The sequence below is a fragment of the Acanthopagrus latus genome, chromosome 6 (genome assembly GCF_904848185.1).
Source record: "Acanthopagrus latus isolate v.2019 chromosome 6, fAcaLat1.1, whole genome shotgun sequence".
Classification (NCBI taxonomy): domain Eukaryota; kingdom Metazoa; phylum Chordata; class Actinopteri; order Spariformes; family Sparidae; genus Acanthopagrus; species Acanthopagrus latus.
The window spans coordinates 8,557,993-8,584,524 of NC_051044.1; the positions used below are offsets into that span (position 1 = coordinate 8,557,993).

The following is a 26,532-nucleotide window of genomic DNA, read 5'->3' on the forward strand; positions in this document are numbered from 1 at the left end:
ATCAATAAGGGGAATAATTCTGATTTACATTAAGCCCAGATGTTCGTGGTATGTTTTGAACAATACCACCTCTGTCAGCGGCGACAGAGGGGCCATGAATAACCCCACGGGGATGTCAGCCTAAGAAGAGGCAGGAGGGTCTGTTGGTATTTCAAGCCAAAACTGTCTGCTCTCAGAGGTGAAATCCAGACAGCAAGAGGGTGGGAGTACACCAGCAAAGTGCATACTTCATACACAGGGTGGCAATTAACTTTTTTGTTTTCTGTGGCACGACTCCAACATCGCTCTGATTTGTGTGTCCGTGCTATTATTTGGGTTGGGTTGCTGTGAAAATGTTTGGATTTAAAAAAAAAAAAAAAAAAAAAGGAATGAAGGATGATTGGTGCGGCGGAGAAAAAGGGTGGAGGCATTACAATCACTGTCCGGACTTGGAGCTGGATCTAACAGCATCAGTAAAAAACACACACATGGTGCAGCACACAGCAGAGATACCAGTATGAACAATAAAAAAAAAAAGTACAGTAGGAATTTCAGAGGGAAGAAAGGTGAGATCTAAAACTGGCACTGACATTGCCAGTTTTTTTTTTTTTTTAAATTTAACCCCACTGAATGAGACAGCACACAGTAACAAGGGTGCATCTTGCATTTCATTTCTTGCACTGTCTATTTTCTGCATAAAAAGACAAGATTCCTGGGGTGCATGCCTATGGCTGGGAGAGTGGTGAACACATGCTCTATTATGCAGATAGCTGTGGTAGCGGCACCGCAGTGTCCTCCAAAAATGAAAAATGTCTTTACAGAGACACACTTATAATTCCCAGAGCCAAGATCAGTGTCGGCATATGTTCTTCTTCTCAACACAATGCACACGTGTACTCATCAAAAAACACAAGCTCAAAGCAAAGCAATGTGAAAACTAATTGAACCCCATTGTGTTTTTAGGTATTTCGAGTATAATCTCATTATTAACGCATAAAAGACTTTGTGAAACAAGCCGAATTTGATCTCTACACACGAGTAGCTAATCGGCTAATGTCACTGTACTGTACCATTAGTGAAAAGCCAGGTTAGGTTTGATTATGCTTTAAATAAGAACATCAGAAAGATACAACCATTAACGTTAGGTAGATAGAGAAGGCACATAAAGAAAGGCAGTCTCAACTTTAAAACATGTCAGGAGAAAGTTGTGTAAATGGTTAAAAAAAAAAGAAGTAACAAAATATCCTCATTACCTTGGTGTGAAACGTGAAGTCCGTTTGGCTCTTGGCACCGACTGCAGAGGAGGCACTTTACCGATCAAAACGCGGCCGCTCATTTGTGACCGTTTATCGGCGAGTACAACTTCCTTTAATTGTCTGAGTGCCGATCACATTCAAGCTCGTATCCTCCGCAGCTAGACCCCCTTCTTCTCCCATTCAGCGAGCAGAGAGGAGCAGTCTGTCTGCCGCTGGACAGGCAACACCCCCCTCTCACCGCAAAAAAAAAAAAAAAAAAAAAAGAGGGGGAGAGAGAGGCAGGATGACGAGCGCAGAGAGACCCCGGTGTTTCTAACAGAGAGATGATGGCTAACGGCTGTCGCCTCACTGTTAACCACGGTGACCGCCATTAATCTACTGTAACACGTCAGTGACCCGCGAGTTATCTGAGCAGCCGACTTCTAAAGACAGTGCTGGAGGAAGTACTCAGACCCTTTACTGAGCCCAAGTAAAAAACAAACAAAACAAAAAATACTAATATCCCACTGTAAAATAATCAATGGCAAAGAGTAAAGTGTAGTTTGTCCTACACCCCACATCAGTTAGCATTGTGCACATCCGGTTCCTTCATCTCAAAGTCAATGGGTTTTGTTAAATTGGTTTTCAGTTAAAGGTATTCGATTACCGCAGACTTTTTGTTTTGTTCTACCACATAAAATATATCATTACATGTACCACAATTTCATTATCAATTAAGTGCTTAAGTGTCTTAAAAATACAGATGTAATGGACATTAACCTTTAGGTCCAAAAAGTTGAAAGGCTGACTTTACAACTTGATTATTGATCAATTTATTTATTGTAGTAATATGGAATGTGGTGGTGCTGCCATGTAGTCTGTTCATAGCCTAACGTTAGCTCTTTACTTGCAGCGATTTAATCTAAGATTTTAAAGTCATAAAAGTGGTGTTCTTCTGTGAAGACTGACTTAAGTGTTTTAATTTAAGATTTTTTTAAAGCAATATTTCTAAATCCAATTCAAAAATCCTGCAGGCATTTTGTTAAGTGAACCAGTGTGATGCTAACTGCCTGGTTAGCCTGAAAAAATAGGCTCCAGACAGGGTGGGCGCTAACATGCTCTAGCAATGTTTTGTGGACAATAAGTAATTAAGATTTTAATAAATTAAGATTGAGTCTGAATTGCTATCCAGGTTTTGAACTGGACAAAGGATTTGTAAAAGCTCACACAACTAAACCTTTCCTTTCTGTAGTTGGACTGTTTTTAACATCACAGAGATTGTAACCACGATGAACATCTTTAAAAATAAAACATGTTCCACCTTCGTTCATTATGGGGCCTAGCTGGAAAAACTCGGCTCAAGGTAAGTGCATGAGTCCCTGAGAGCGCAACCACAAAACCCACAGATGACACGAGGACCTCCAGTGAGGCATGAGTAGCCTTGGAAAACCTCCCTCCCCCTCTCATTAGCAGTGGAACAGTCTCACAGGGATGATCTCACCAGATCTCGGCTCTGTATAAACTACTCCAGGAGGTAAAGGCGCTGTGGGCCGAGCAGCTCCCACACCCTGTCCACATCTTAGGCCAAGTCCGTTCAATCTCCTGCGAATCTTATTTTGGTTCAAACTGTAGTCAGAAAAAGATCTTACGTGATCAGACAACATGGATTCATCTTGATTTCATTCAGCAGAAGCTCAATTAAAGAGGAAATGACCAAAACATTTCAGGATTGTCAAAGTTAATATTTCAAACGTAAGAACTTATTGACCCTCATGATGTATTACAGTTTTGAGGTTCTCTCTGATTTTCCACATCAGGCCACATCTTGTAATATAAATACAGAGTCAGCTTGAATGGAATTTGAAATGGCCGTGGCGGTTTTACTTTTTGTTGAAATTAAACAACTGTTTTGCAGCACCAGACATACAAGCATTCCTCGAAATATCTCCGCAGAATGAGATACAGGCTTGACAAAAGATTGTTGTGTCTGCCTCTACCTTTTACTATCTTCGCGCTGATCATCATCTTAAAAGAGGTATGCTTCGCTCTGCCTGTTGCTGTTTTTGTTTGTTCGCAAAACATCATAAATCATCTCTTTGAACGTCTGCTGGTTACATTTTATAATCGCAAAAAAAACCAAAAAACCCTTAGATTCTTGTTTCTCTGCCTCGAAAGATGTGCGGTATAAATTGTTTACAGCGCAAAAAACGAGACCTCCGTTTCTCACGTCTCCTTGTTTATCTCAGCCAGGCCACAGAGCTGCTAAACAAGCAGCCATGTGAAAAAGCCTTGAAGTCGTGTTTGTGCTGGACGGTAACAGCTGTCCTGCACTGATAACTGAACGGCTCGTGTCAGAAACATCCTCTGCATGTTTGCTTTGGGTGGAAGGTTATTGAGCATCATTGCCTCTGCAGGTTTGGGTTATTTACACACTGTTAAAATAGAGATTCAACCCATCTGTGAGAGGTCGTAGCACCGCGAGGACCCTTCGCTTGTTTTTACGAGACTGGAAAGCATTTCCATCATCTGACCTTTCCAGTTGTGGCTTTTGATCTGTCCATGCCGTCTGCCTCTGGCGGAGCAGACTGTGATATGTGTAGTCTAGAAATTTATTTTGAAATATATTGGAGGGGATGAAGGGCAGAGACATGAAGTCCACATGAAGACCTCTCTTCTTATATTGTAAATATTTAGTGGAAATTGGCAGCTACTTGGTAGGAAATTAAATTACAGCTGAATCATAATTTGGACATCATAATAAGTGTTTCCTACAATGAGCAACGAGCTAAGATGAAGAAGGAAAATACAATTGGAGGGAGGCCTGAGGAGAGGAAGTGAGGGTTTTTTTTGGTTGGATTCTGTCAAATTTAACTTGGTTTTGCTGGTTTCTAACCATCTCACCAACCTCTGCATTAAAAGGTAAGAGAGACGCCTTTGGTTCTGTTTTATTCATTATGTCAAGGTTCTTTTTTTGTCATCTAATGTTTAAAAGATAGAGTGTGAAAAAAACTGTGGGATGTGGATGAGGATGTGGACATGTGAACGATGACGCACACACATCTGAGTGTTGCAATTCTCATTCAAAACTGCGGACATTCGTATGAAACTGTGCAACAGTTTCCACTCTTCTGGAAAGGGCTTTCCACAAGATTTTGGAACCTGGCTGCAGGGATTTTCTCCCATTTATCCACAAGAGCATTAGTGAGGCTGGGGCACTGACAGTGGGTGATAAAGCCTGGCTCTTTCAAACCTTGTTTTTCCAGTTTATCCTGAAGGTGGTGGATAAGATTGTGGTCAGGAATCCGTGCACACTGGAGAAGTCTTCCACCAGGAAACATTTCTTTGTGGACCTTGCTTTGTGCACAGGGGCATTGTCATGTTGAATGAGGAAAAACACTTTACTTGAAGAGTCAGCACAGACAGTCATGTCTAAAATGCATCATTAAGCTATCCAGTCATTGGAACTAAGGGGCCTCGACAAGCGCATGACAAACATTCCTGGAGGCCAGTCTTTTTTACGATCATATCAAGGACCCCAACAATAGACCGAGCTAGAACACGGACACACAATTTGAGACAATTCTGTTTGAGTCTTCTTCATTTTTATTTTTTGGTATAAAAATAATGATAAATATAATCATTTGTCCACAAAAAATTAGACTAATCATCTGAGTTTGAGTCTTTTGATTCTTGCTTTTTCAAGTGAAAACTGAACTGCCAACTTTTTCAAAGTCGGTTTGAGGATAACAAAAGGTCGTCATAGTCCATCATCAAACTAGGATTAAGATAATTTAAAATGGTCAGCCCTATTGCTTTACTTGTTCTTTAAAAAAATGGATTTGAGTTTGAATATGCTAATCCTCTTTTAGCTGGGGACCGCTACAACCCTCTCCAGGACAGCTTGAAGTCTACTGTTACAGGCCATGAAGTTTAGCATGTGGGAAAGGGAGTCTGTATACTTAGAGTTATCCAGAAAACATAGATCATGAGCAGGAAAACTCTTTCAAAACCTTTATCCAAAAAAAAAAATCCTCAGTTATTCTTAGGGGAGATGGTAAAATAAAAATGTCAACCTGGGTGAATATTAGGTCCACAGCTGCTGTTATGACATTAGATTTCCAGCAGGAGGCACAATGAGTCAAAGCTGTGCCTCTCATGGCTGCAGTTTCCTGCACCGTGCTCTCTAACTGTGCATCAAAAAGGAAGTGCCACAAACAGGACTTCAGTGGATGTTGAACCATTTGATGCAAAGAGCAGGCATTCCTCCACTCTGTGCATTCAGCACTGTGTTACAATGTGGGAAATCACTTCAGAGAGACGGAATCACAGGAAACAATGTGCTCGCTGATTCATGTCTGTCTGAGTATCATTCATTCATTCATTCAAAAAAGGGGGCTACAGATGAAAAAGACAGCTGAGCCTTTGCTGCAGCACATCTCTGACGTTCCCGGTGCCTAATTTTGATCCGTACTGAGCTTGACCACAGCTAGGCAAATATGATTTAGCTTCCTTCATCACAGAGCAGAGGTATCAGTGAAGCAAATGGGTCTGAGATGCATCAGCGGCCGCCCCATCTCTGCCCAGCCCCTGAAAATGGACTCCTGATTGTTGGACTGGAAAATTAATGTACAGTCTCCATCAACCTTTAGACGGGAAACTTCCCCCTGCAGATGTAGCCACAGTACGGCTGATGCACACAGTCACAGTCTCATGTGGTGCCACATTTACAGTCTGGGGTACGAGCTGTGCTGTTTCACGACGCTGTCTTCGTGCTCTGCTTTTATCTCAAGACAAATTCAAGTCCACTTGATTTATATGGCACTTAAAACCGTCCTGAACTGATTCTGTCTGAGTCATGCAGATTCCATATCAACTCACAGTTGAAGCGGAGCCAAATCCAACATCCAACGTATATTATGAACTCCTCTGAACCAGACAGACTTTATTAGCTATACTTAAAGCAGATAGTCTGACGTTTTTGTACCAACTTCAAACAAACGGAGATGAATGGGGAGTGATGGATTTAAAAGTACCATGTGATTCATATTTATTTCTTTAAATATAACACTGTGATACAGAACGGTATCATATTTTCCCTCTGGGGTTCAGCGTTATGCACCGGTGGAATCCAAACTGCAGACGACCACACGCAGACATGATATAGGGATGATTCACACTCCCTGGGGTGCTGCTGTAATGGTTCATTATACACGTGGCTGACGATGCTGGTGGGGGCAGAGGCAGGTTTGGTGTTGGGTGGGCCTTCTAGATCCAGTACTTCACTGACCCTTGTTTGGAAATGAGCGCTCCATATTGACCCCAGATGTGTTTGAGCTGTGGGAGCCCGTGGGTACTGTACGTCTGTGTAACACGTAGCAGATTCTAATGGCGGGTGCTTGTTTTTTGTTGCTCTTCCTTCAACCATTTCGAAACATATGTAAACAACAAATTACCTCAGCTAGAACAAAAGCATATAAAAGTGATTAAGCGTATGACTTCACGTGAGTGTGTGTGTGTGTAATAGTAAGAGGCAAGAAAACAACATCCCTTCCTTCCGAGCCCGTTAAAGAACTGACCCCAAGCGGTGACCTCACTAAACTGTAATCCCAGCAGCGCCTGCAGAGAACCGGAGCAGAGAGGCCTGAGCCCAATTTTTTTTTTTTTTAAGTGGGTCAGACAGAAAATGTGTGAGCCTTCAGCAGTTAAGGGAGCAGTCAGTGGCTATAGGAAAGGTCCAACTCGGGCAGGAAAGGGAAATTGGGTGCAGACTGCCGGGGGGCACAGATCCAGGATCAGATGACTGCAGTAAGCCCACCCTGTGCATTACAGAACGCATTCGTCGATAGTTTCCATGAGTGAGGCTGCAAAGTATTCCAATATTTAGAAAACTATAAACACTCGCTTTTATTCTGCGCCCGCTGAGCTTCGAGCGGATAGACTCACGAGCACGGGCAAAGCTTTACTGTTGTTACCATGGAGACGACATTGCTAGAGGAGCAAACTAAGCCAAGGGCTTATCTACGATATACAGTAGTGTCAGTGAAGAGAGCAATGACATGCATTCAGAGTTTGCAACACGTGAAAACAATGTGTCAGTCTGGTTTGTAATGTGTAACTGTTTACTTTCACTATTAAAGGAATTCAGTATGTTGGTGCTTCTTGGGGTCAATCATATGATACCATTAAATAACTATATATATGAAGCACCTTTTTAAGTACTTAGTAAAAAAAGTGCTTTACATGGATTGAACAGTTATTAAAAGGACACATGGTTTCAAATACAGAAATTAAATGGAATATGATCCCCATCAAGAAAAGATAAATACTGATAATTATAAAGATTAGATATGTGGACAATTAAACAATGTTCTAGGATTAATAAAAGACTTTTTTAAAATACATCTTGCAGCAAATGTCTCTGATTCAGCAAGCAGTTTGCTGAAAAAAAACAACATGAATGAGATACACTTCCACAACCCCTGCTTCCGTAAATCCTGAAAATACGAGGATGCAAATGTAAAAAACAAACAATAGCTGTAGAGGCTCTTGCCCACAATGTCAATTACAAAACAATCTAATTAAGTGGTTAGCATGTCATCCTCACACCAGTCAGCCTCTCTCTCTCTCATTTTCTCTGCCTGCGTTTCCCTCCATCCATCTCAAACACACACACACACGCAGTCGATGCACGCATGCACATCCTCCACATATTCATCCGTTCAGCAGCTATCACACTGACACACAAGGCAGCCCCATCAGTGGGTCAGTGGAAGACGGTTGCCATGGCAGCACATCCCGAGCCGTGCTGCCGCATGATCCGAGGTGTGATGCTGCTGAACCAGCCCCCTTTTTCCTCTGCTCTGCATTGCTGCCTGTATGCTGCTATATGGAAACGCAAAATGGTACAGTCCAGATCCCCAGATGTCCACATGAAAACCTCAAAAACCATGTTACCTTGAAGACTACAGGACACGACAGCTCATTTCACATGCAGTGTGTTTTTTTTTTGCCCACAATGTATAATCTATATGCACCAGCGATGGTGAAACTGTGGCTTGTTCTGTGTCATGTGTGAGGCTATGAACAGCATATGGTGCTCTCATGAATGTAATATGTTTACCAGATGAATAACGCATCTAATTCATCTGTACTTCACTGTAAAAAAGATGTCTTCAAAATTATGTATTTTATTTGCACTATATTCGATTTCAAAACCCCCCAAAATAATATATTATATAACAGGGTAGCGAGTCAGATAAATATATACCTCCCTTTCCTTCCGTCTTTGAATTTCCTGTCATCCACAGTTGTTTTGAACAGCTTTAACAGATGAGATGTGGGCTATTATAAGCAGTAACATGACAGTGAAAATGTCCCTCGGCCTTTGATATAATATCAAAGAGACAGTTCAACCCGCCTTGTTCTGTACAGTGATGAGGTTGATGGGTGTAGTTTGGTAGAAAGAAAAGAGTTCTCTGCTTGAAACTGCCCACGACATGGTCTGGTGATTATCTTGAATAATCTGGTCATGATTTCTGGAGAGCAACATCGCTGACAAAGCCAAGCGCCGTCTAATTCTATTATATCCATGAAAACAATCTAGATGGAAAAAATGGCACACAATTAACAATAGATAAAAATGGCTATTTGCAATATGAAAAGAGGTCGGAGAGAACTAACACCTTACTTCAATGCAGATGCCGTCGATCGTTATCGAGCATTTCATTGTCTGCCAGTTGTTTGTTTTGGTGTTACAGCACAGAACTTTACTGAACTGCTTTAGTTCAGCAAAAACAAAGCTCTAATTAGCCCACTTCATGTCAAGTGTCCAGCGACAAAAGGCAGACTGAAAACAGTTTAAGTGTTGACACACAGTGGAGCATTTATCGGCCGACTGAGCCACACATTTCTCTCAGGAGACCAAAAACACTCATCACATGACCAGAAACATGACTCCACATGAACCTGCAACTGTTTGCCAACATGTTCACCAGATCAGGTTAATGACATGATAACCCAGCGTGTAGATGTGTTTACAGCCTGCTGTGCTGAACCTAAATGTTCAAAAAGGTGTAACAGGAGCAGGAGGTCTCAGCTTGGTTACAGCAGAGACAAAAAGAGGAATGAAGCAAATTATGGAGGAATTATTGGCGAAGCCTGATTGCCAGCCAGTGAGGGTTAATGAAATATGACATATGATTAATTCTTCTGTTTAGATACCACAGATATCAAGTCTTAGTATTCTAGTGTGCCAGGTTTTAAGAGAGGGTGATGAAGGAAACAAAACCATGTTGTGGAGCAAAAGCTCGCCCAAGGCACGACTTCAGCTTTATATGAGGCACTGCGGTCATCAATGGTTCTTTATTGCAGCTAAGTGCCTTTCACTGCTTCTCTCCTCAGTCGGCCAAACAGCTTGGAGCCAAACCAAATGTTGAGAGATATTTGCCCTTGTTTTTCATTGAGATCTTCCAATTTTAAAGGTTTTTTTAAACAGTTGATCTGCCAAGACAATACGTAAATCTGTCAGAGACAATAACTACGTTCAGGCAGATGGGCCTCCTGCGAAAATCACATCTTCTGCTACAAACATTAAGCATCGCGTCCATCCCGTCAACTAAATGACGCTGTGGAAAAAACGAGTAATGAACATCTGCATTAGACATGAAAAGCTAACCTGTGCTTACATACGCTGCAGCTGAGTGCCTGCAAAACATCAACTGTAATTGACTGAACACTCTTAAAATGACACTGAGCGCTGGACGGACGGTGTTATTTATATACCAGATATGGAAAAACCAACCATACACCATTAATATAATGTGATTACTGCTCCGCTCATAAACCAGCGCTTTAAATATGGCTTGCAATAGGATGATATCATATGAGTGATGGTTCAACGTTGCCAAAATGGTGTGAAGAACGAAAACCACAGGAAACGGTTATGATTCTTGGTCAGACGTGGTCGAGGCTAAATCAGAAGCCCGCTCAACACTCCTGAGACATGAAACGCAGTCAGAGAGGAAGTGGTTCTCGTAAAGTTAAGCGAAATGAGCAAAAACTCTTGTTGCATTAAATTTAAGGCAGCGTTTCAAGCAACAGGCAGCGCTTACTGAGGGCAGGAAGGGAAATTAAGTATAAATCTAATATTACGCTGAACATAATTATGGCAATTTCAGTTGGAACTTAACTGTTCTTAATATTTCCACATCTGAGTTTAGAGCAGTTATAAGATATTTACTGAATGACCATAAAAATAGAAACAACAGCACATAAAGCCATCTGATACAGCGGTCCTGTAAAACATCCTCTGTTTGCGTTAATGACAGTGATTTCACGACAGAGGCCGTGATTTGAAGCTGTTTTAAGCGTTATTTTCCAATTGAAACGAGCGTTAAATAGCTACGTATTCTAAATGCCCTAAATGTAAATTTAACAGTAATCACTGTTTTGAAGTGTTTGGTCAGTAACCCATGTCTCTCCTCCCCATGCTCATGCAGTAGAGGAGTAAAGACATTTTCTGATACCCCTGCCCACTTCATCCAATCAGGACAGACCTGTAAAGAGGCTGCTCGGGCGACACGCAGAGAGCAGGATCCTTCTGCTCTGGTAATACTCCAGCAACGACAGAACAGGGAAAGCTACCAAGGCCAAACAAGTGTGCTGACTTGGAGCAGGAGTTGGTAAGGAGCAAACCAGAGCTAAAACAGATGCTAATAATGCACTAATGTTCATTAAGTGATCAGAAACACATTAATGGTAAGTTGTTCTCACTTGCCTACAAGGTTAAGTCGGTGATTTCAAAGTCATTTTGTATTTGTTAGCGTCCTAGTGCCCAAAATGGATCCATGTTGTTCCGTATCGGCACAATGTGTAAATGGGCCAATAGTTGCTTAGATGTCAACGATAGCTACTTTATAATGTCTGCCAGCTTGTTTCTGAGTTCTTCTAAAGGTTACTGTCATATACACATCTTAAACAGAACAATGTATAGCCAAATTTGAGCTTTTCATGCAAGTATTGCGGTAGGCAGCCATGCAGCTTTGTAGGTTTAATTTTTGTAGGTCTGTGTGTTTGTGGGATGAAAAACAGTGATAAAAAATGAATAGTCCCAGTTGCCCAGAAACAAACAGGAAAGATATTAATGATTAATAAAACAGGCTTCTTGAAAACTTCTTTCCTTTAACTGGGACAAAACAGATTATCATTAGTGCTGCTGTAGAGGAGAGACTCTCCCTCTCTGACGGAAAGCTGGGGCTCAGGAGGAGATTTGGGTGGATGTATGTGGTATCAGATTATCGATGGGGCAGACACACAGTCGCAGTGATTACTGTCAGCGTGTGCACATTTAGCCTTTAGGATAGCCACTCCTGTCTGGTGTGGGCTGATCAATATCCATTAGACTTCAAGCTTTGTGCCTGTTGATAAACAACATGCATTGTGTATCTCTAATATTTCACCAGCAGATAGGTGTCTTTTTACAGATTCCTTTTTAGCATTATAGGATGGTCATATACATATACGAGCATTATATATTGAATACTACAACAGTGTTATTGATTTGTGAGAAGTCTCACTCAGTCGTTCAGATGTAGGTGATTATCACAGGGGGGGGATTTCGGATGAATGAAACGTATGAAAACGCAGAGCCGGGGCCTCGAGAAAAAGGGAGCAGAAATTTGCACCTCTCCATACTGTCGATTACCAGCCGGTTTCCATGGTTACGCAGGAGGAGCCCGATCTATTTTCAAGAGCTGGTAGCTAATGGCACTCATGAGCTGAACTGTGAGCGTGTGACAAGGGGTGTACAGTGAAAATGCAAATGTATCGCAGAAGAGAGGATACTGTAAGAAGGAAAATTAGAGCATGAGCTGCTGTGCCTGCTTCGAAAAACTGGATTAGCTAGTTATCTACACCCGAGGTTTATGGTGTATTTATGAGGAAGGATTAACTCTTGATTTATAGAACAGCTGCATTCCAGTATCCCTGCAAAAAAAAAAAAAAAAGGAAAAAAAAAAGAAAAAAATCAAGGATACTTTTCACTGAACAAAATCCAAAACTGTACCAGCAAAGCATACAAATCAGGAGGGGCTTCCACAGTGTTGCATCTTCCAAGTATAAGCATGCAACCTACTCAAGGTCAGAGAGAAAATAGCACCCAGTGTTTCCATATATCGGTGTGTTTTGGCAGCCACAATAGCTTATTATTACTCTTATGATAACACACTGGAAAGGACACAGAACGTATGAACACACCCACACCCATAATCCTTTTGGTGTAACCAGTAACAATCTACCTCTAGGGACCAGTTGGTGCCCACCAGGAGGTCCCACAGTCACCTTGAAAGTTCATTCAGGGACTGTGACGTTGGTGGCCGAACGCTGAGCATGATGAAGCACTTTTTAAAAAGCGGTTACATAAAATGATTAGCATCTCTGGTGCCCGTGGTGCTGCAGAGCAGAGGCGAGCCCCCGCGCTCACCTCTCGCAATAAATTTAAACCAACACAGCAGAGCCGACGCAGGGAGGGACGTGACAGAATACAGGGCAGATTTAAGTGGATTTTGAGTGCATGGATGTTACGGTGAGGAATATGACATAATCCCTGTTTAATCCTGACCTTTATCGGGGTCCTGCTGTCTGATCTTTTTCACCTCCCACCTAACAGCAAAATGAAAAACCTGTACACAGAAGTGCTACCTTTCAGTTCATACTGAACACAACATTTCTTCTTTTGTAAAAATAACTTTTGGTATTCAAGTCTTACACCATTCTGATTCACCCCAACTACAGGTTTTACAAAACTTAGATTAACCCATTTCCATTTCACACTTTTTCCTTCTTCTCTTCTGCTCTAATTTGTACTTATTTAAATCTGTGTCATTCCTGTTTCTTCTCATTACTTTGCTCTGTAGTAAGAACGTGACCTGGCTAGCAGGACCAAGTGAGCGCTCCAGAGGCTGATTTTAAATCCCACTGCATGTGCAACGGCGATAAAGCTGCTAAACCACAGCGGACAACTGTCCTGGATTCTTTCTCTCCCGCTCTCTGACTCTCAGTGTCAGCTGTCAAAGACACGCAGAGGACCTGAGAGGACAGAGAGGAAGGAGAAGACAAGGGGGGGAAGAAGATGGTGGGAAGGAAGATGATAGTAGGGAAGAAAGGGATTTAATGAAAATGTGTAGGAGATGAAGAAGGTGAAGATGAAGAAAAGGAAGAGGAAGAAAAAGAGATGAAGAAAAAGAAGAACAAGGCAAGGGAGAATGAAAAGGAAGAGAAGTTAAAGAACGTGTTGAGGCAGAAGGAAAAGGAGGTGACGAAGAAGAAGCAAATGGTGTGAAAGAACAAGAAGGAGTGGAAGTAGAAGAAGTATTCCTGTTACAGAAAGTAAAGTAATAAAAGTACTGTCACTTTGTGTCGCTGCTGTTTCTGTTGGCAACAGTCAGAGCCGAGGGAGCATTTATTGTGCAACCAAGGGGACACCTGATGAGTCCTCAAATTCTCTGTGAAAAATGTCTGAAAGCATTCTTTCACAGTCAGCAGCCTCTGACAATGTCAGGGGCACTTTGAGAATATCCTTCAAGAGAAAAGAAAATGAAGCGTATCTGCAGATACTGCTGATGGAAGCTCTTTGATCGGCCTGCCAAGTGCAAAGCATCAGATACCACCACAAAGCTGGAATCAGATGATGTCGGCATGAAAGTTTACCTCGTGAAGGCTTTTGCACCACAGTCGAATGTTAAAAAGCATCAAATATATTATTGAAATGCAGCGATGTCCGTGAGGCCTTTGAGTAAAATGGAAGTTGACAACGAATCCTAACCGACCTTTTCAAAGTTGCAGAACAAACCAGCGTGCAGCGACTGGCTGGCTCACGGTGTCATGGTAACAAGAGGTTCAAACCTCGTACGTATGCATGTCTTCAGATTCTCTTACCCGTTGGCCAGGTTGTCATCGTCGTCGTCCGGCAGGCTCTTTCCTAGAAGGTCGGTGTCACTCAGGAAACCAGACTTGAGGTCGGTGTCATCGGCGTCCAACCCTTCGATCAGCTCAATGCGTGACGTGCTGCTGAGGCGGCTGGAGCAGCGTGCTGGCATGGTGTGGGCCGTGTACTGCGAGCCCGTCTTAGCTCCCTGGTATCCTCCACCTGTGGAGGATGGGGCATCGCCCGCTTGAAGTCGAGGGCTGGACTGGCCGTGGCGCCAGGAGAGAGGTGATGAGCGGTTGGACATGCTGGAGATACTGCGAGCGTTGGTTTCATCACTGTCGTAGCCCACGTTAGTGCTGTCCATACAGCTGGAGAGACACATTGAGGAAGGGTCAGCGTGTGTTACATACTGGAAGCACTTGAGATGACAGAATAAACCAGAGCACCCAACTGAACATTTCTCTTTCTCTGTCGGACGTCCTTCAAAGAAACTCACAGTGGCATTGAGTCGCTGTTGACCCAAATACAGCAGTTGTGTCGTATCGTCTTCAGGGACGAAAGCTAGAAAAGTGGCCTTTTAAAGTCCAAAGACAAAGTAAAGGATGGCCTGATATCTCTGTGGTAATACAGCATACAGCATCTCAGAGCAATGTGTTCACTCTTTCCAGGGACCTTTCTTTTCATGACCACACCCAAACAGGCTGTTGCAAACACCTCGTCCATCATCCTGCGAGTATATCTAAGAGTACCTAGTCACTCCTGTAAGTGGGTCAGGGTTAGAAATGTCCTCCGAATGGCTGGAAGCAATCTTCTGTGTCTGCCCATTACATAACTAGATGTACCAACTCACCCAAATAAATATTGCAACGGCTACAACCACAAGAGTATTTTTATCCATTGTTGATGGATAATTCATCAATATGGAGTCGAACTGGTGCCACTCTAGTATGAGACTGACAGAGTGAGAATCTTTGATATAGTGATGGAGTTGCTTGTTTAAAAAGGTACGCAACTTTCCTTTAGTGTGTTATTAAGGTTCTTGTGCATGTAAAAAGTATTGAAAGCTAAAAAGCCCAAAGCCAGTACCACAGGAAGCTCATTTCTCCCACAGAAAACAATGTTCCTGAAACGCCTCATCAGCAGTCCCGCCTTTAAATCTGTGACTTCCTGATATCACACTATGTCATTGTGTTGCATATATTCGCAGAAGAAGCGAAGCTAACTGGAAGCTGAAAGCACAACAGAGCTAACTGGAGACATAGTGAGCGGCACTGGCTCAGGTGTGTGTGAGCTGACCAATCAGAGCAGACTGGGGATTCACCAGAGGGACCTTAAAGAGACCAGCGCTTAAACAGAGTGTTTCAGACAGAGGTGTTGCTGCACTGGACAGTATTACAAAACTGATTTAAGCATTAAAAAGACCAATTTGTGAGAAAGTTAATTTTTGAATCTCATTCCCAACTTTAATATTGACACTTTGTGATGACAGCCAACCCAACCTGAAAATTAGCATAATACGTCTCCTTCATATAACAATATTCATTACTGCAGGTTTAACCACATATAAGCTGAGTCGCCTGAGCCATCCACAGGATATTGCATCCAAATGAGAGGAAAACCTGTCCTCCACCAGTGTCTTGTTGTGCTGCAACAAATTAATGCCCGAGCCAAAAACAGAGATTCCTCAAATGAAGTCACAACCATGAAACAGAGACGGGCTATTTAAGAAGAATGGAAGCCAGATGTGAACCAGGTGGCGACTCTCCAAGAGAACACAGCACAAGTGTTTACACATGATTGTGTTATGTATCGATCCAAAAACTATCCGTGGCTTGATCGTGTAATTCTTTTCAGACCAAACCAAACACAGATTTTAGGGTTTCATGAACAAAACACACACTGTCTTTGTTGTATATGTATTATATCCAAGGGCACAGCAGACAAACACTACAAAAATCTAAAAAGCAGACACAGTGCTCTTACCTATGGCTAAGCTGCGAGCCCCGCAGGCTCACCATCGTATCCTCCAAATTCTGGCGGAGGTCAAGGACATTCTGCACGGTTCTCTTCCTCTGGGACTCAGGGTCTGTGGGTTGGTCATGCAGAATGAAAGGTCATAAAACATTCAGAGTGTCAAAATAAAAGTCAGATACAAGCTGCTGCTTTATTGGGCTCTGTCTATGGCATGCATGCACACACAAGCTTATTTTTGCCTCCACATGCACGCACTCTCACTTGAATCATTTGTGTCTGGACTGATATGACACTTGTCTTCCTTGTAAGCTCACAGCCGACGTATGTTCACATCATTAGGCAGACAAATTTCACTCCATGGGCTCCCTCACCATGGTAACCTCCGCTCTGCCCCCCCTCCCCCCTTTCTGCACCGACATGGTGCATCCTGAAAAATTAAATACTGAGAGGCTGCCTGCAACTTTGCCCACCAGGGGGATGTACTCTGACATTCAAGCCACACCTGCAACTCTTTGATGGAGTTTTTCTTTTTTCTGTCCAGAGCTTCTGTTGTTTTAGTTTTATTGAGCATTACCTCAGATTCATTCAGCTGAAGTTGAAAGGCTAACAATGAGCTGAACTGCAGCCAAAAGCGTTTCACTGCAGGTCAGCTGGTTTGGACAAGGTTGCGCGTGATGTAAAAGTGTCCAGTCAGTGGGTCATGACCATGTCAAATCGATATAACAGTACAATTAGGAGTGTTGTTGTGTTAGCGGTAACAAATGAGAGAAACCTCCTCGTCTCAAAAAACGCAAGGAAATGAGGGTTTTCCTCTGCAGTGTGAGGAGGCAAAAACCCTTGGGGAGAAAGAAATTAACATTCGATGCATTAACTGTAATAGCTGGAGGAGAGGCGAGGATGTCAGGGGAGCGCGCGTCAAATAATGTGCTGTGTTTCATAAGAGGATGTTGAACTAATTCAGGGTGTGAATCGTAAGCGCCAATATCACACGCAAACATTTACATACAGTTCACACATTCAGAACACATTTTAACACCCAACACTTGTGAGATCCTGTAGGGTCCAAATCTGCAGTGATGCTGAGGGCTTGTTCTAATACATGGTTTAATTAGCATAGAGCCAAAATACATACAATCTATAGGCTCAGTGAGGAACCGGTAAACAGATTCTGGTTAGTATCATATAGATGTACTGTGCTGTGAGTGGACAAACGTGACCATAAAAAAGTTCAGTAATGTTGTAGATGCTAAAATCATAAACATTGGATATTTTGTCAGAAAAATTAAATACACTGTCAGTGAACATTTTGGGGACCCCATTAAGGTATGTTTAAATCATTTCCATATTATTTTTTATAGAAAGTGTACCTGTGGTGGCTTTACATTTCCTTCAACCTTGTTCATGTAAATTAGTTGCATAAATGTACATTTTAGGGGGCAGTGTTCCCTCAGGGAGTCACCAACGTTCTTACCCAGCATTTGCCGGGATAAGTACAGGCTTTCTGTAGTCTAAAAGAGGTTACTGCTTTAGTTTAGTTTATTTTTGTTTGGTTTGTATATGAAGAGAGGCATAGAATAACATCTACTAATGTCAAGGCTAACACAATAAAGTCCAGCACAGCAAAATGTAAAGAATACACATGAGTGAATCTAGAATAAATCTTTAAGTCACTTCACATCTATAAACCCAACCAACCTAACCACACTGTAATTCTGGGATACTGCTAATTTACTTTGTGATGAATTCCTGGGAATAAACTCAAACAGGAATCCTGGAGCACACATGTGAGGCACATCTGTCTTGAGTATATACTGTATGCATTATGCACTGTGCAGTGACTGACAGTCCTCTGGCAAGCTGCAGTGTAGCGATGTCGACGATACAGAGAAGGAACGCTCGGACAGAATACTGAAGCAGATGTGTATTGGGGAAGACCCATGAATGATGCAACACAGGAAGTGCTTTGTATAGAGACAGTGCAGAGGCAGGCAGCTTAAATATGGACAAATTAATTCTTAAGTATAGTTAAAAGCCCTTGGTCATTAACCTCACAATCACTGCTAAGTCAACAGTGAGCTTCCAAAGTGTGGCACCAATTCATTGACACATCAGTTTAATTTCCACTCAGATGTCCATAAACACACAAAAAAGATCAGTGAGCGGACTGGATGTCTTTATCAGCCTCTACAGGTCATTTTATAGCCTGTTTCACTGGCAGTGGCTTCTTCTTCTTTTACCTCAAAGAGACCTGGAGTTTCTCACAATGGCAGAACCAGCGGAAAATAACTTCAACAAAAAGAAACGCACTCACAGTGATGTCAGAAAAGAGTTGGAAGTGGGAAATCAGCCGCATTGATTGCTCATGGTGAAAGGCAATCAAAATCATTCGTTCTCAAAAAAAATCTTTCATGTGGTTCTTGAGCCACGAACACACTCTCTGTAAGCTGAAACAGCTGATCATTTTGCAGCTTTGGCTAGTTTAGTTCAGAAATGGACGTACCATTATCACATACGAATACCATATGTTACAAATGGTACACCAGCAGATATCATTCGACTATGAGACCATTTATTACCTTTGCCAAAGAGGTAATATTTTACTGGTGTCTGACTGTGGGTTGGTTGGTTTGTCAGCAGGACATAAAACTGCATAAATCTCAACATGAAGTAAAATTCATCACTTTTTGTTCATTTTTTGGCAGAGCCAATGCCCAACAGCCTCTTGATGGTGACTGACGCGGTAGGACCCCCTTGATTAACAGAAATATTGACATGGCAGATTAAACAAACTGCTTACCCCTTTTCCTTTAAAACTTTCTCTGAGAAACAGGATTTCTTCTATTCAGGACATCTGAAATTTGCTGAAGTACTTTTTTCTCTTCTCCATAAATATGTAGACTGCAGGCTGTACAGTTCCAGAAGCAGGTTAAGAGTAGTAAAAGTGGAAAAAAAAAATGGTGTGAAACTGTGGTTTAAAAATGAGAATTGTGACACAGAAAGGAAACCAGGAGAGGGCAAGTCTCCCAGGAAAACCAGGAGAGTTGGCAAGTGTGGTCTTGGCCCAGAGAAGATTGTTAACTTTTGGTGTGGATCCAGATAAAGGACATTTTCATGAATGTCTCTGGGAACACTGCATGATCTTGATATCCGTTGTATTAAGAAGACAGCCATCTATCAGTGACTACCTCAAGGGATTACTGGGCCTTGGCGGAGGTACGTGCTCTTCCAGGGGTCATCCTAGTGCTTACAAATGTTACCTTTCCTTACACTGTGCCTTTAAGAGTCAACATTTAATGACCCTTGTATTCCGCATATTGTAATAATTCCATCTGATCGTTGTTTCACCCACAGACCCACGTATCCACCGCTCCACTGTGATTCCAGATAGCTGCAGGCCATTGCTACGTTTGATATCTTGCATGACAGATCACATATAATTACATCGAAATGAGGTTTGCTCATCCCCTTTCTGTCTAGAGGAGGGTTGTTTTCCAGGAGTACTGCTGTCTGCACTAGTCTGATCTCCTGCTTTCTTCATGAATATAAATCTAATGACCTAGAATCCATTTGTCATGTTACATTTATCATTTTGACATGAATTTCATGAAACTTATTTCAGGTTATAATCTATTTGGATTTACATGGCGGACAGTGCAAACTCAACAGCCCTGTGTGATGAGGAAGGACTTGCAAGATTAACAGATCATAGAAAAAGCATGTAAGGTCAACTTGATCTAGATCTGGATTGAGGGGTTTTATTTTGTTTGGGTCTGCAGCCTTGGCTCGTGATGTGCCGGTGGCATGCGGCGTACCCGGATTGGATGACAGCCATGGTGCACAAACTTACATGGCGAGTTTAATAAATGAGCCCATTACTAAGTTGATGATTCTGGATGTCATAAACAACAAAGAAACCCTCTATGGTCGGAAATAAAAGCATCCTTTCAGCAAGTTTATAATGAGACAAGCTGCAGAAGCAGAGTACAGATTAAGCATTAAACTAGCCCGACTTACACTGCAGACTATGAAGAAAAAGATCTATTTATGGTAACAAGCTTCTCCACTGTACATGTGCAGTACAGTACATGGAGAACAAAAACCTTCAGTCTAAAACCAAAGACCGTTCAGATGATACAGCCGTGAATGTAAAACATTAATACTACAACATAAAGATATTTCTCTGTCATTTACCTGCTGATCAATCTAAGTCAATAATCGCTGTTGGGGCAGGTTCCCCGCCTTTCCGTCACCATGCTGTGTTTCCATTTTGGGGGCTGTTTTTCATTTCATGGGCACAAAGCACTTGACTCGTGTCAAAGGCCCGCATGGGATTACCATCTTAAATGATGATAAATAATTCATCAAGATAATACACTCCCTTTTTTGGGAAATAATGACTTTCAATTGATTTGGAAATGTCATGTAGGTCAAAATGTGACAGAGAGAAGAAAAGACGTATCAGCCCGAGGTGCCCTGCCGCAGATTTTATGCAATTAGGTTAATAACGCAGACGTGGGTGTGGTGGCCGATTCCGCAGAGCTTTTAGAAATTTTGGTTGTGGTTGAACCCAATGACGCCTTTTCCGCTGTCCATGCTATCGTCATCCTTATTGTTTACAGTTCTTACTTTAAGTGTGACTAACATGAGTGATAGATGTCCATTTAGGCTAATGAGGCATGGAGAGCAGATTAAGTCAGTACAGATGTGTTCATTAAGATGCACCAGAGAACATGCTCTCCTGATGATACTGGAGCAATGGAATAACAAGTGCATTCAACGCTTGTTGATGACATGCTCGAACCACATGTGTCAATGACTGGATTGGAAAATTAGTTGATGCATTAGTGCAATTAGCGTCAATAAGAGAGGAATACACACTTCAGTTATAACCATTAAAAATGTCATCAGAAACCCAAATCTAAACCCTTGTATGTTCAGTCTCTGCAAACCAAATTTTCTTCCCATAATTACTTTAATGGCCAATAGATTTAAGGACTATACAATAACACAACTAAACTGTATGATATCAAATAACCTTGGAAGAAAAATGTAGAACATAACTGTATTTAAATCTAAATTTGGGGTAAAAACAAAAGATACCTTCTCCCCTCACGTGACCAGAATATGAAACATAACACACCTGCCATTAAACAAGGAGGCATGCTTTAACATTCAAAGGAAAACAAGCCAAAAATGATGAAGTCATCTGAATTGCAATGACCATTAAATGATCAATACCCTTAATATTCATCAAACCCATCCTATTGATAAACCTGACCGACACCTCTAGAGAGAAAGCCATTTTCTCTGCCATTTACACCGTTGTAGTAGACGGGGTGTGCACCATCTGTCAAGGCTCTACAGATGAATGGAGCTGGGAGGAGGCTAAATATGTGTCTGTGTGCCTGAAATGAATTCAATATGGCATGCCGTCTTTCCTGTCTCTCTTTTGGGAAGCGCATGTAGAGCAGCGGATGGACCCTCGAGTGCATCGGCACATGTTGCAGCAAACGAGAGCTTTACAAAGGAGATCAGCGTGCTGGTAATAATCCCCAACCCCTCAGGCTTTTTTTTCATGCAATCAGCCGGCAATGCTGTAATGGGGAAGCAAGCGTATTTCTCACAATCAATGGCGAGACTCAGACACCTGACATGTGACATGCTGGAGGAATAGGAACAATAGAGCATCACTAAAGCTTTGGCTTTCTACTAAACACTCAGCTTTAAATGTCAAACTGATGCAGCAATCAATGAAACAAACAAGAGGAGCATGCTTTGCGAGCACAACAAGGACGTCTTCCTTTTTTTCCCCCCTCGGAGCTGCGTAAAAAATCTGCTCAGGGGGAATGTGGGTCTGCAGCAGCAAGCAGGTGCCGTATGGTGGCTGAATCAAAGGGGGCGTGCTGCTGAGAAATCGTACAAGCGGGGCGTTTGGTTTGTAGCACATGGCGGCCGCACGTACTGTTGAGGCGTCAAGACTTCTCTCCCGTACTCACCCAACATCTGACTGAAGAGCAGCTGCTCCAGGTCGCCCAGCACTGTCACCACCAGTTCTGGGTCCACCTTCAGGAAGGGCTTGTCTCCCCCTTCCTCCCCCTGGCCTTTAGAACCGGACTCCCCTCCGGCTCCAGCTCCCTGCTTCTTAGCATTGGCCTTGGCCTTGCTTGACAGGATCTCATCATCTGACTTGCCATCCTCAGGTGCCTTGCTCAGGGGCTTCACCTCAGCGTAAGGACCACGCGGAATGCGACTCTGCTTGCTTAGAGAAGAGGGAGCAGCCAGAGGGCTGAAGGGCTTGGGTTTGCCCTGGAACAGCGAGTGTTCAGATTTGGATAGGTTTCTAGAGAGGGGGGCACCTCCTCCGGCAGTGCTGCCACCCCCTGCCGTCTTTGGCTTACCCATCTTGGTCTGTCCTGCTCCAGGCTTGGCCATGTCATCGCACCACTTGGGCTCATAGAGGTGTAACTTCTTCTCAGCATCAGTGAGTACAGCCAGGTTCGTCATAGACCTCTGCTTGCGGAGATTGGAGGGCACTGGTAGCCTGCCGTCAGAGCTACCCGGCCGGTAAACCTTCAGCTCACCCCGCTGTGTGCTCTGGGGCACACCGGACTTGGCCCTCTTTGCTGCCATACCAACTCCTTTGCCATCTGCTTGGCCGTATGCCTTTGTGCTATCCGTCCTTTCCATCTTCAAATCTCCTCTGCCTCTCACACTATTTCCAAGCATGCCTCCTGCATGAGACCATATAGAAAAGCATCAGCAAGGGAGAAAACAGGCTTCCTTATCAATCCCTTTTTCCTCAAAAATAAAAAAAAAGGCAACCCTGCAGCCTTGTCTTTTCTTCCCTCTGCCTCCTTCTCCTCTTCTCCTCGTCCTGTCAGGCTGCTGCAGCTGCAGCTGTTGCAGTGCTGCCCAGGCACTCCCTTTCTCTCCTTCCCTCTCCTTTCCTCCGTTTTTTCCACACTCCTCCCTTCAGCACACCCTCCTGCCGCTGAACCGCGCAGCAGCGGAATGACAGCGGCGGCAGACGCAACAACGCTCCCTCCTCCCTCCTCCCCCTTGCTTTCTGCTGCCTCTCCCTCGCCTCCGCCTTCCCTCCCATCCTCCCTCCTCCTTCCCCTCGCTTTCCCTTCATTTAAAGATGCTTTGCCGTGCCTCAGCAGAATATGTGAAATGCAAGAAAGCGATGAGAAAATGATCATCTGTGGCTTTTACAACCAGGCACCGTTCTCCTCGAACGCACCGTGTTTTCCCACCATCTCCTCTGTTTCCTTTGTTCTTCCCCCTCCCCCTCCCTCACCTCCAGCGTTGCCTGTTCAGTACACTCGACATGATGCTTGATTTGTGTGATACTGGACGTGTTATTACTGTGAGCGCGTACACGTTTAGACATGCAATTACACACCATAGCATATATTATTGCCACAGTCAAAAGCCACCACAATGCAACAACTGGAGCATCCAGATTATCTCTTGATCCTGTCTGAGCTTCCTTATGATATCAGTTCCAGATTTACAGATGGATAAATCTCTTAAAACCAGCCCTGTGTTGCCCTGCTATAAAAAGACAACCTTAGTTTAACCTTATCTTATCTAATATCAACAATCCTGACATAAACGTTAAAAAGTAATGTGCATAATGTGACGTTCATGAAAACTGTAGAACTAATATGTTAATAAGGTGGTTTTGGTCCACTTCTCGATAGAGGCACAGAGAGAAAAATTGGCTTGAAATTTTAAGAAGTGTTTCAGCCAAATCGGTGACTTCACTCCAGCAGACTGAGCGAGCGACAAGATGTGCCAGTGTAAGCAAGTAACACACCCAAAACCACACTTTGGAAATATCTTCAAATCAGTGTAAAGACTCGTGTACACAGACACGCACGGGATTGTGTTAAATTGAAATTCCAGTCACATTGTTTAGAGGCAGGGATTTAAAAAAATTTTTTTTTGCAAACATATGACTATAATCATCTTTTTCAGATATTCCACACCGCCGTCTCTCAGGAGGATTGAGGAGGCTCCGCAGCGCTCGCATGCAGCGCTGCTCCATGGAAACCACCCTCTCTCATCGCCTGCATGTCGTCTGCAGCAGACCTCTCTGCTGCGCACAAACACAGCTGCCAAAGAAACATTTACCTTTTTCCATGAACTGCCGTTACACAACCCTGTGCTCTACAAAAAATAAAAAATGTGCAAATGCAACGCTGGTGAATGGTTTATTTTCTGTTCTTATTAAGTGGATGACTGAGTGGATGGTTGCTCTTTTCCACAACACAGCATGAGTGAACACAAGCATGCTAGATGGTGCAAATCCACTGGATATGATTGACCTGTTAGCTACAATGCCCAGAGGGTACGACTCTAACGCTCACAATGGGTTAGCAAGTACACTTCACTGACTTTTTTATTTGGGTCTCAGGGCACCTGCGGTGGCCCGTGGACCAGTGGAGTTGTTTGATCTGGCAATTAGTTCCTGGAAACAATGTCGTGTCTTGTTCCTCCTCATCACGAGGTCCAGGGCTCCCCTGCTGACTCTGGATCACTGACGGAGACCTCTGCTCCCATGATGCAGTGAATAGCTCATTTGTTTTGGAACGTGGGGACTTCTTAATGAATCATAGGATAACAAATTCCAGCATGCCAAATTTTGTAAGACTCGGATGATTTCATAGGACATCTGTTGCGAACCAACACCTTCGATCTGGAGTTAATACTTTGTCATCTAGATTTTAGCGGCTCTATTAATGGCAATGACTGTGTTTACATGCACTTTGATATGTTTTACTATTAATCAGTTTATGACAATATTCCAAATCTAATACGGGTCATGTAAACAGAAAACACGAGACAAAAGGCGGATTCTGCTCCGATCCGAAGCCATTAAACTGACAAGGAGCCCGGATATGACATTTTGACCTAAACTGGATTTGTCTTCATTCCCATTTATCAACTGTATTGCAGTATATAAAACACCTGACACTGAAGATGACCTCAGGTGTTTATGGACTGTAATGTTAACTGCTGGCTGGAGCTGGAGGAGCAATGTACTTTTGGTCATGAACACAATGCTTCTACAGTTCGTGACACACAACCTCTCTCTGGTTTACAATCAGCTCTGTACATTACCTAGCAGACAGTTTGTAAGCTTTGGCTGGAGCTGCATGCACCAAAGAAAAAGCCCACAGTTCTGGCTGGAAGGATAAACACAGCTACTTTTCAACACTAATAATGACTTCCATGAAAACAGCTTTTTTTGGGGGGATATGCACGAATATCACATCGCTGACCTTTTAACGATGGTGATTGGAGAAATGACAGCGGGAGGCTGTGTCGATTTTCAAGTTCGTGGGAATTTGGTGGGATAGTCATTTCTTTTAGCCATGTTGAAAGCTTTGTAGGAATTTTGGAGTAAGGACAAAAAAAACAAAAAACAAAAAAAACAGAAGAATTTGTTTGTGTAACCACTTTGATTGGGACCAAAATATCAACAACTTGATGGGTAAATCATTTCTACAGAGATTTGAGGTCCCTACTGGAGGATTCCCCCTGATTATGGTGACATTTTGTTTTTCCCACCAGACTTGCCAATAAATCTGGTACATGTATGTCCACAGAGTATAAATGCTGACGATTTTAGTGATCCCTTGACTCCTCTTTTAGCTTCACCAGAGGATTGACATTAGTGGTCTTGAGTTAAAAGTCCCTTAACTTTTGGACAGATTCAAAGAAATGCTGATCCTGTAAATATGAAAGCAGAAACGTTAAATCATCGCCCCTTCTCAGGACTAAGAAGGGTGGGGCCGCATCTTTCATTTGCTTTCCTTCACATCTGGGTCCGATTCTCTCTGTCTCCAACTGGCCATCTGAGTTACATCGTGTGTGTGTGTGTGTGTGTGTGTGTGTGTGTGTGTGTGTGTGTGTGTGTGTGTGTGTGCTATGACAGGGCCAGTTACACAGCTGCCTGCTCCCTGGACAGCACATATATTCATCCCAGCTGCTTTAATGCAGCGGATTCAAGAATGTCTGGGAGACTTCCACACGTGCTCAAAAGGGGGGAAACCCACAGACAACATCAACTTTAATGTGCACACAGTCACATGAAGGCTGAAGAATCGTGTCAAGGGAACATGTAGAGATCATGCTTGTGCGTGGTGCTGAAGTCATGTGGTAATTATTGAGATAATTAAACTCATTAAAAGAGGTCTAATAGAATCAGCATGTTTGCTGGAATAAGATCAGCCCGAGGGAAGAAGACTGACCCGAACACTTGGTCGAGTTTTCTCACTAAACTTCCCTTCATGTGCTCAGCAATAGTCTACTGAAGACGACTTCAAGCAGCTGGAAATGATAGCAAAGGTAAAGCCATCTTGTCTGACTTTAAACTTGTGCACGAGTGAATCATTTGCTTTTCTTTTT

The 26,532-nt window shown here is 42.9% G+C and overlaps 1 protein-coding gene across 10 annotated transcripts in view; it reads right to left on the reverse strand.

Moving 5' to 3' along the window:
- Window positions 1-26,532, reverse strand: part of nav1b (neuron navigator 1b) — a 97,098-nt gene that overhangs the window by 28,368 nt on the left and 42,198 nt on the right. For 6 of the 10 annotated variants that reach the window (XM_037099792.1, XM_037099800.1, XM_037099796.1 and 3 more), the window contains exons 5-6: window positions 16,123-16,225; window positions 14,148-14,507 (exon numbers count right to left, since the gene is read on the reverse strand). In XM_037099792.1, the coding sequence (XP_036955687.1) occupies window positions 14,148-14,507; window positions 16,123-16,225 (463 nt within the window). Of the gene's footprint in view, window positions 1-1,232; window positions 1,700-14,147; window positions 14,508-16,122; window positions 16,226-22,109; window positions 23,042-26,532 lie in introns of those variants that run through there. The other 4 variants (XM_037099801.1, XM_037099798.1, XM_037099797.1 and 1 more) reach the window with 2 other exon arrangements.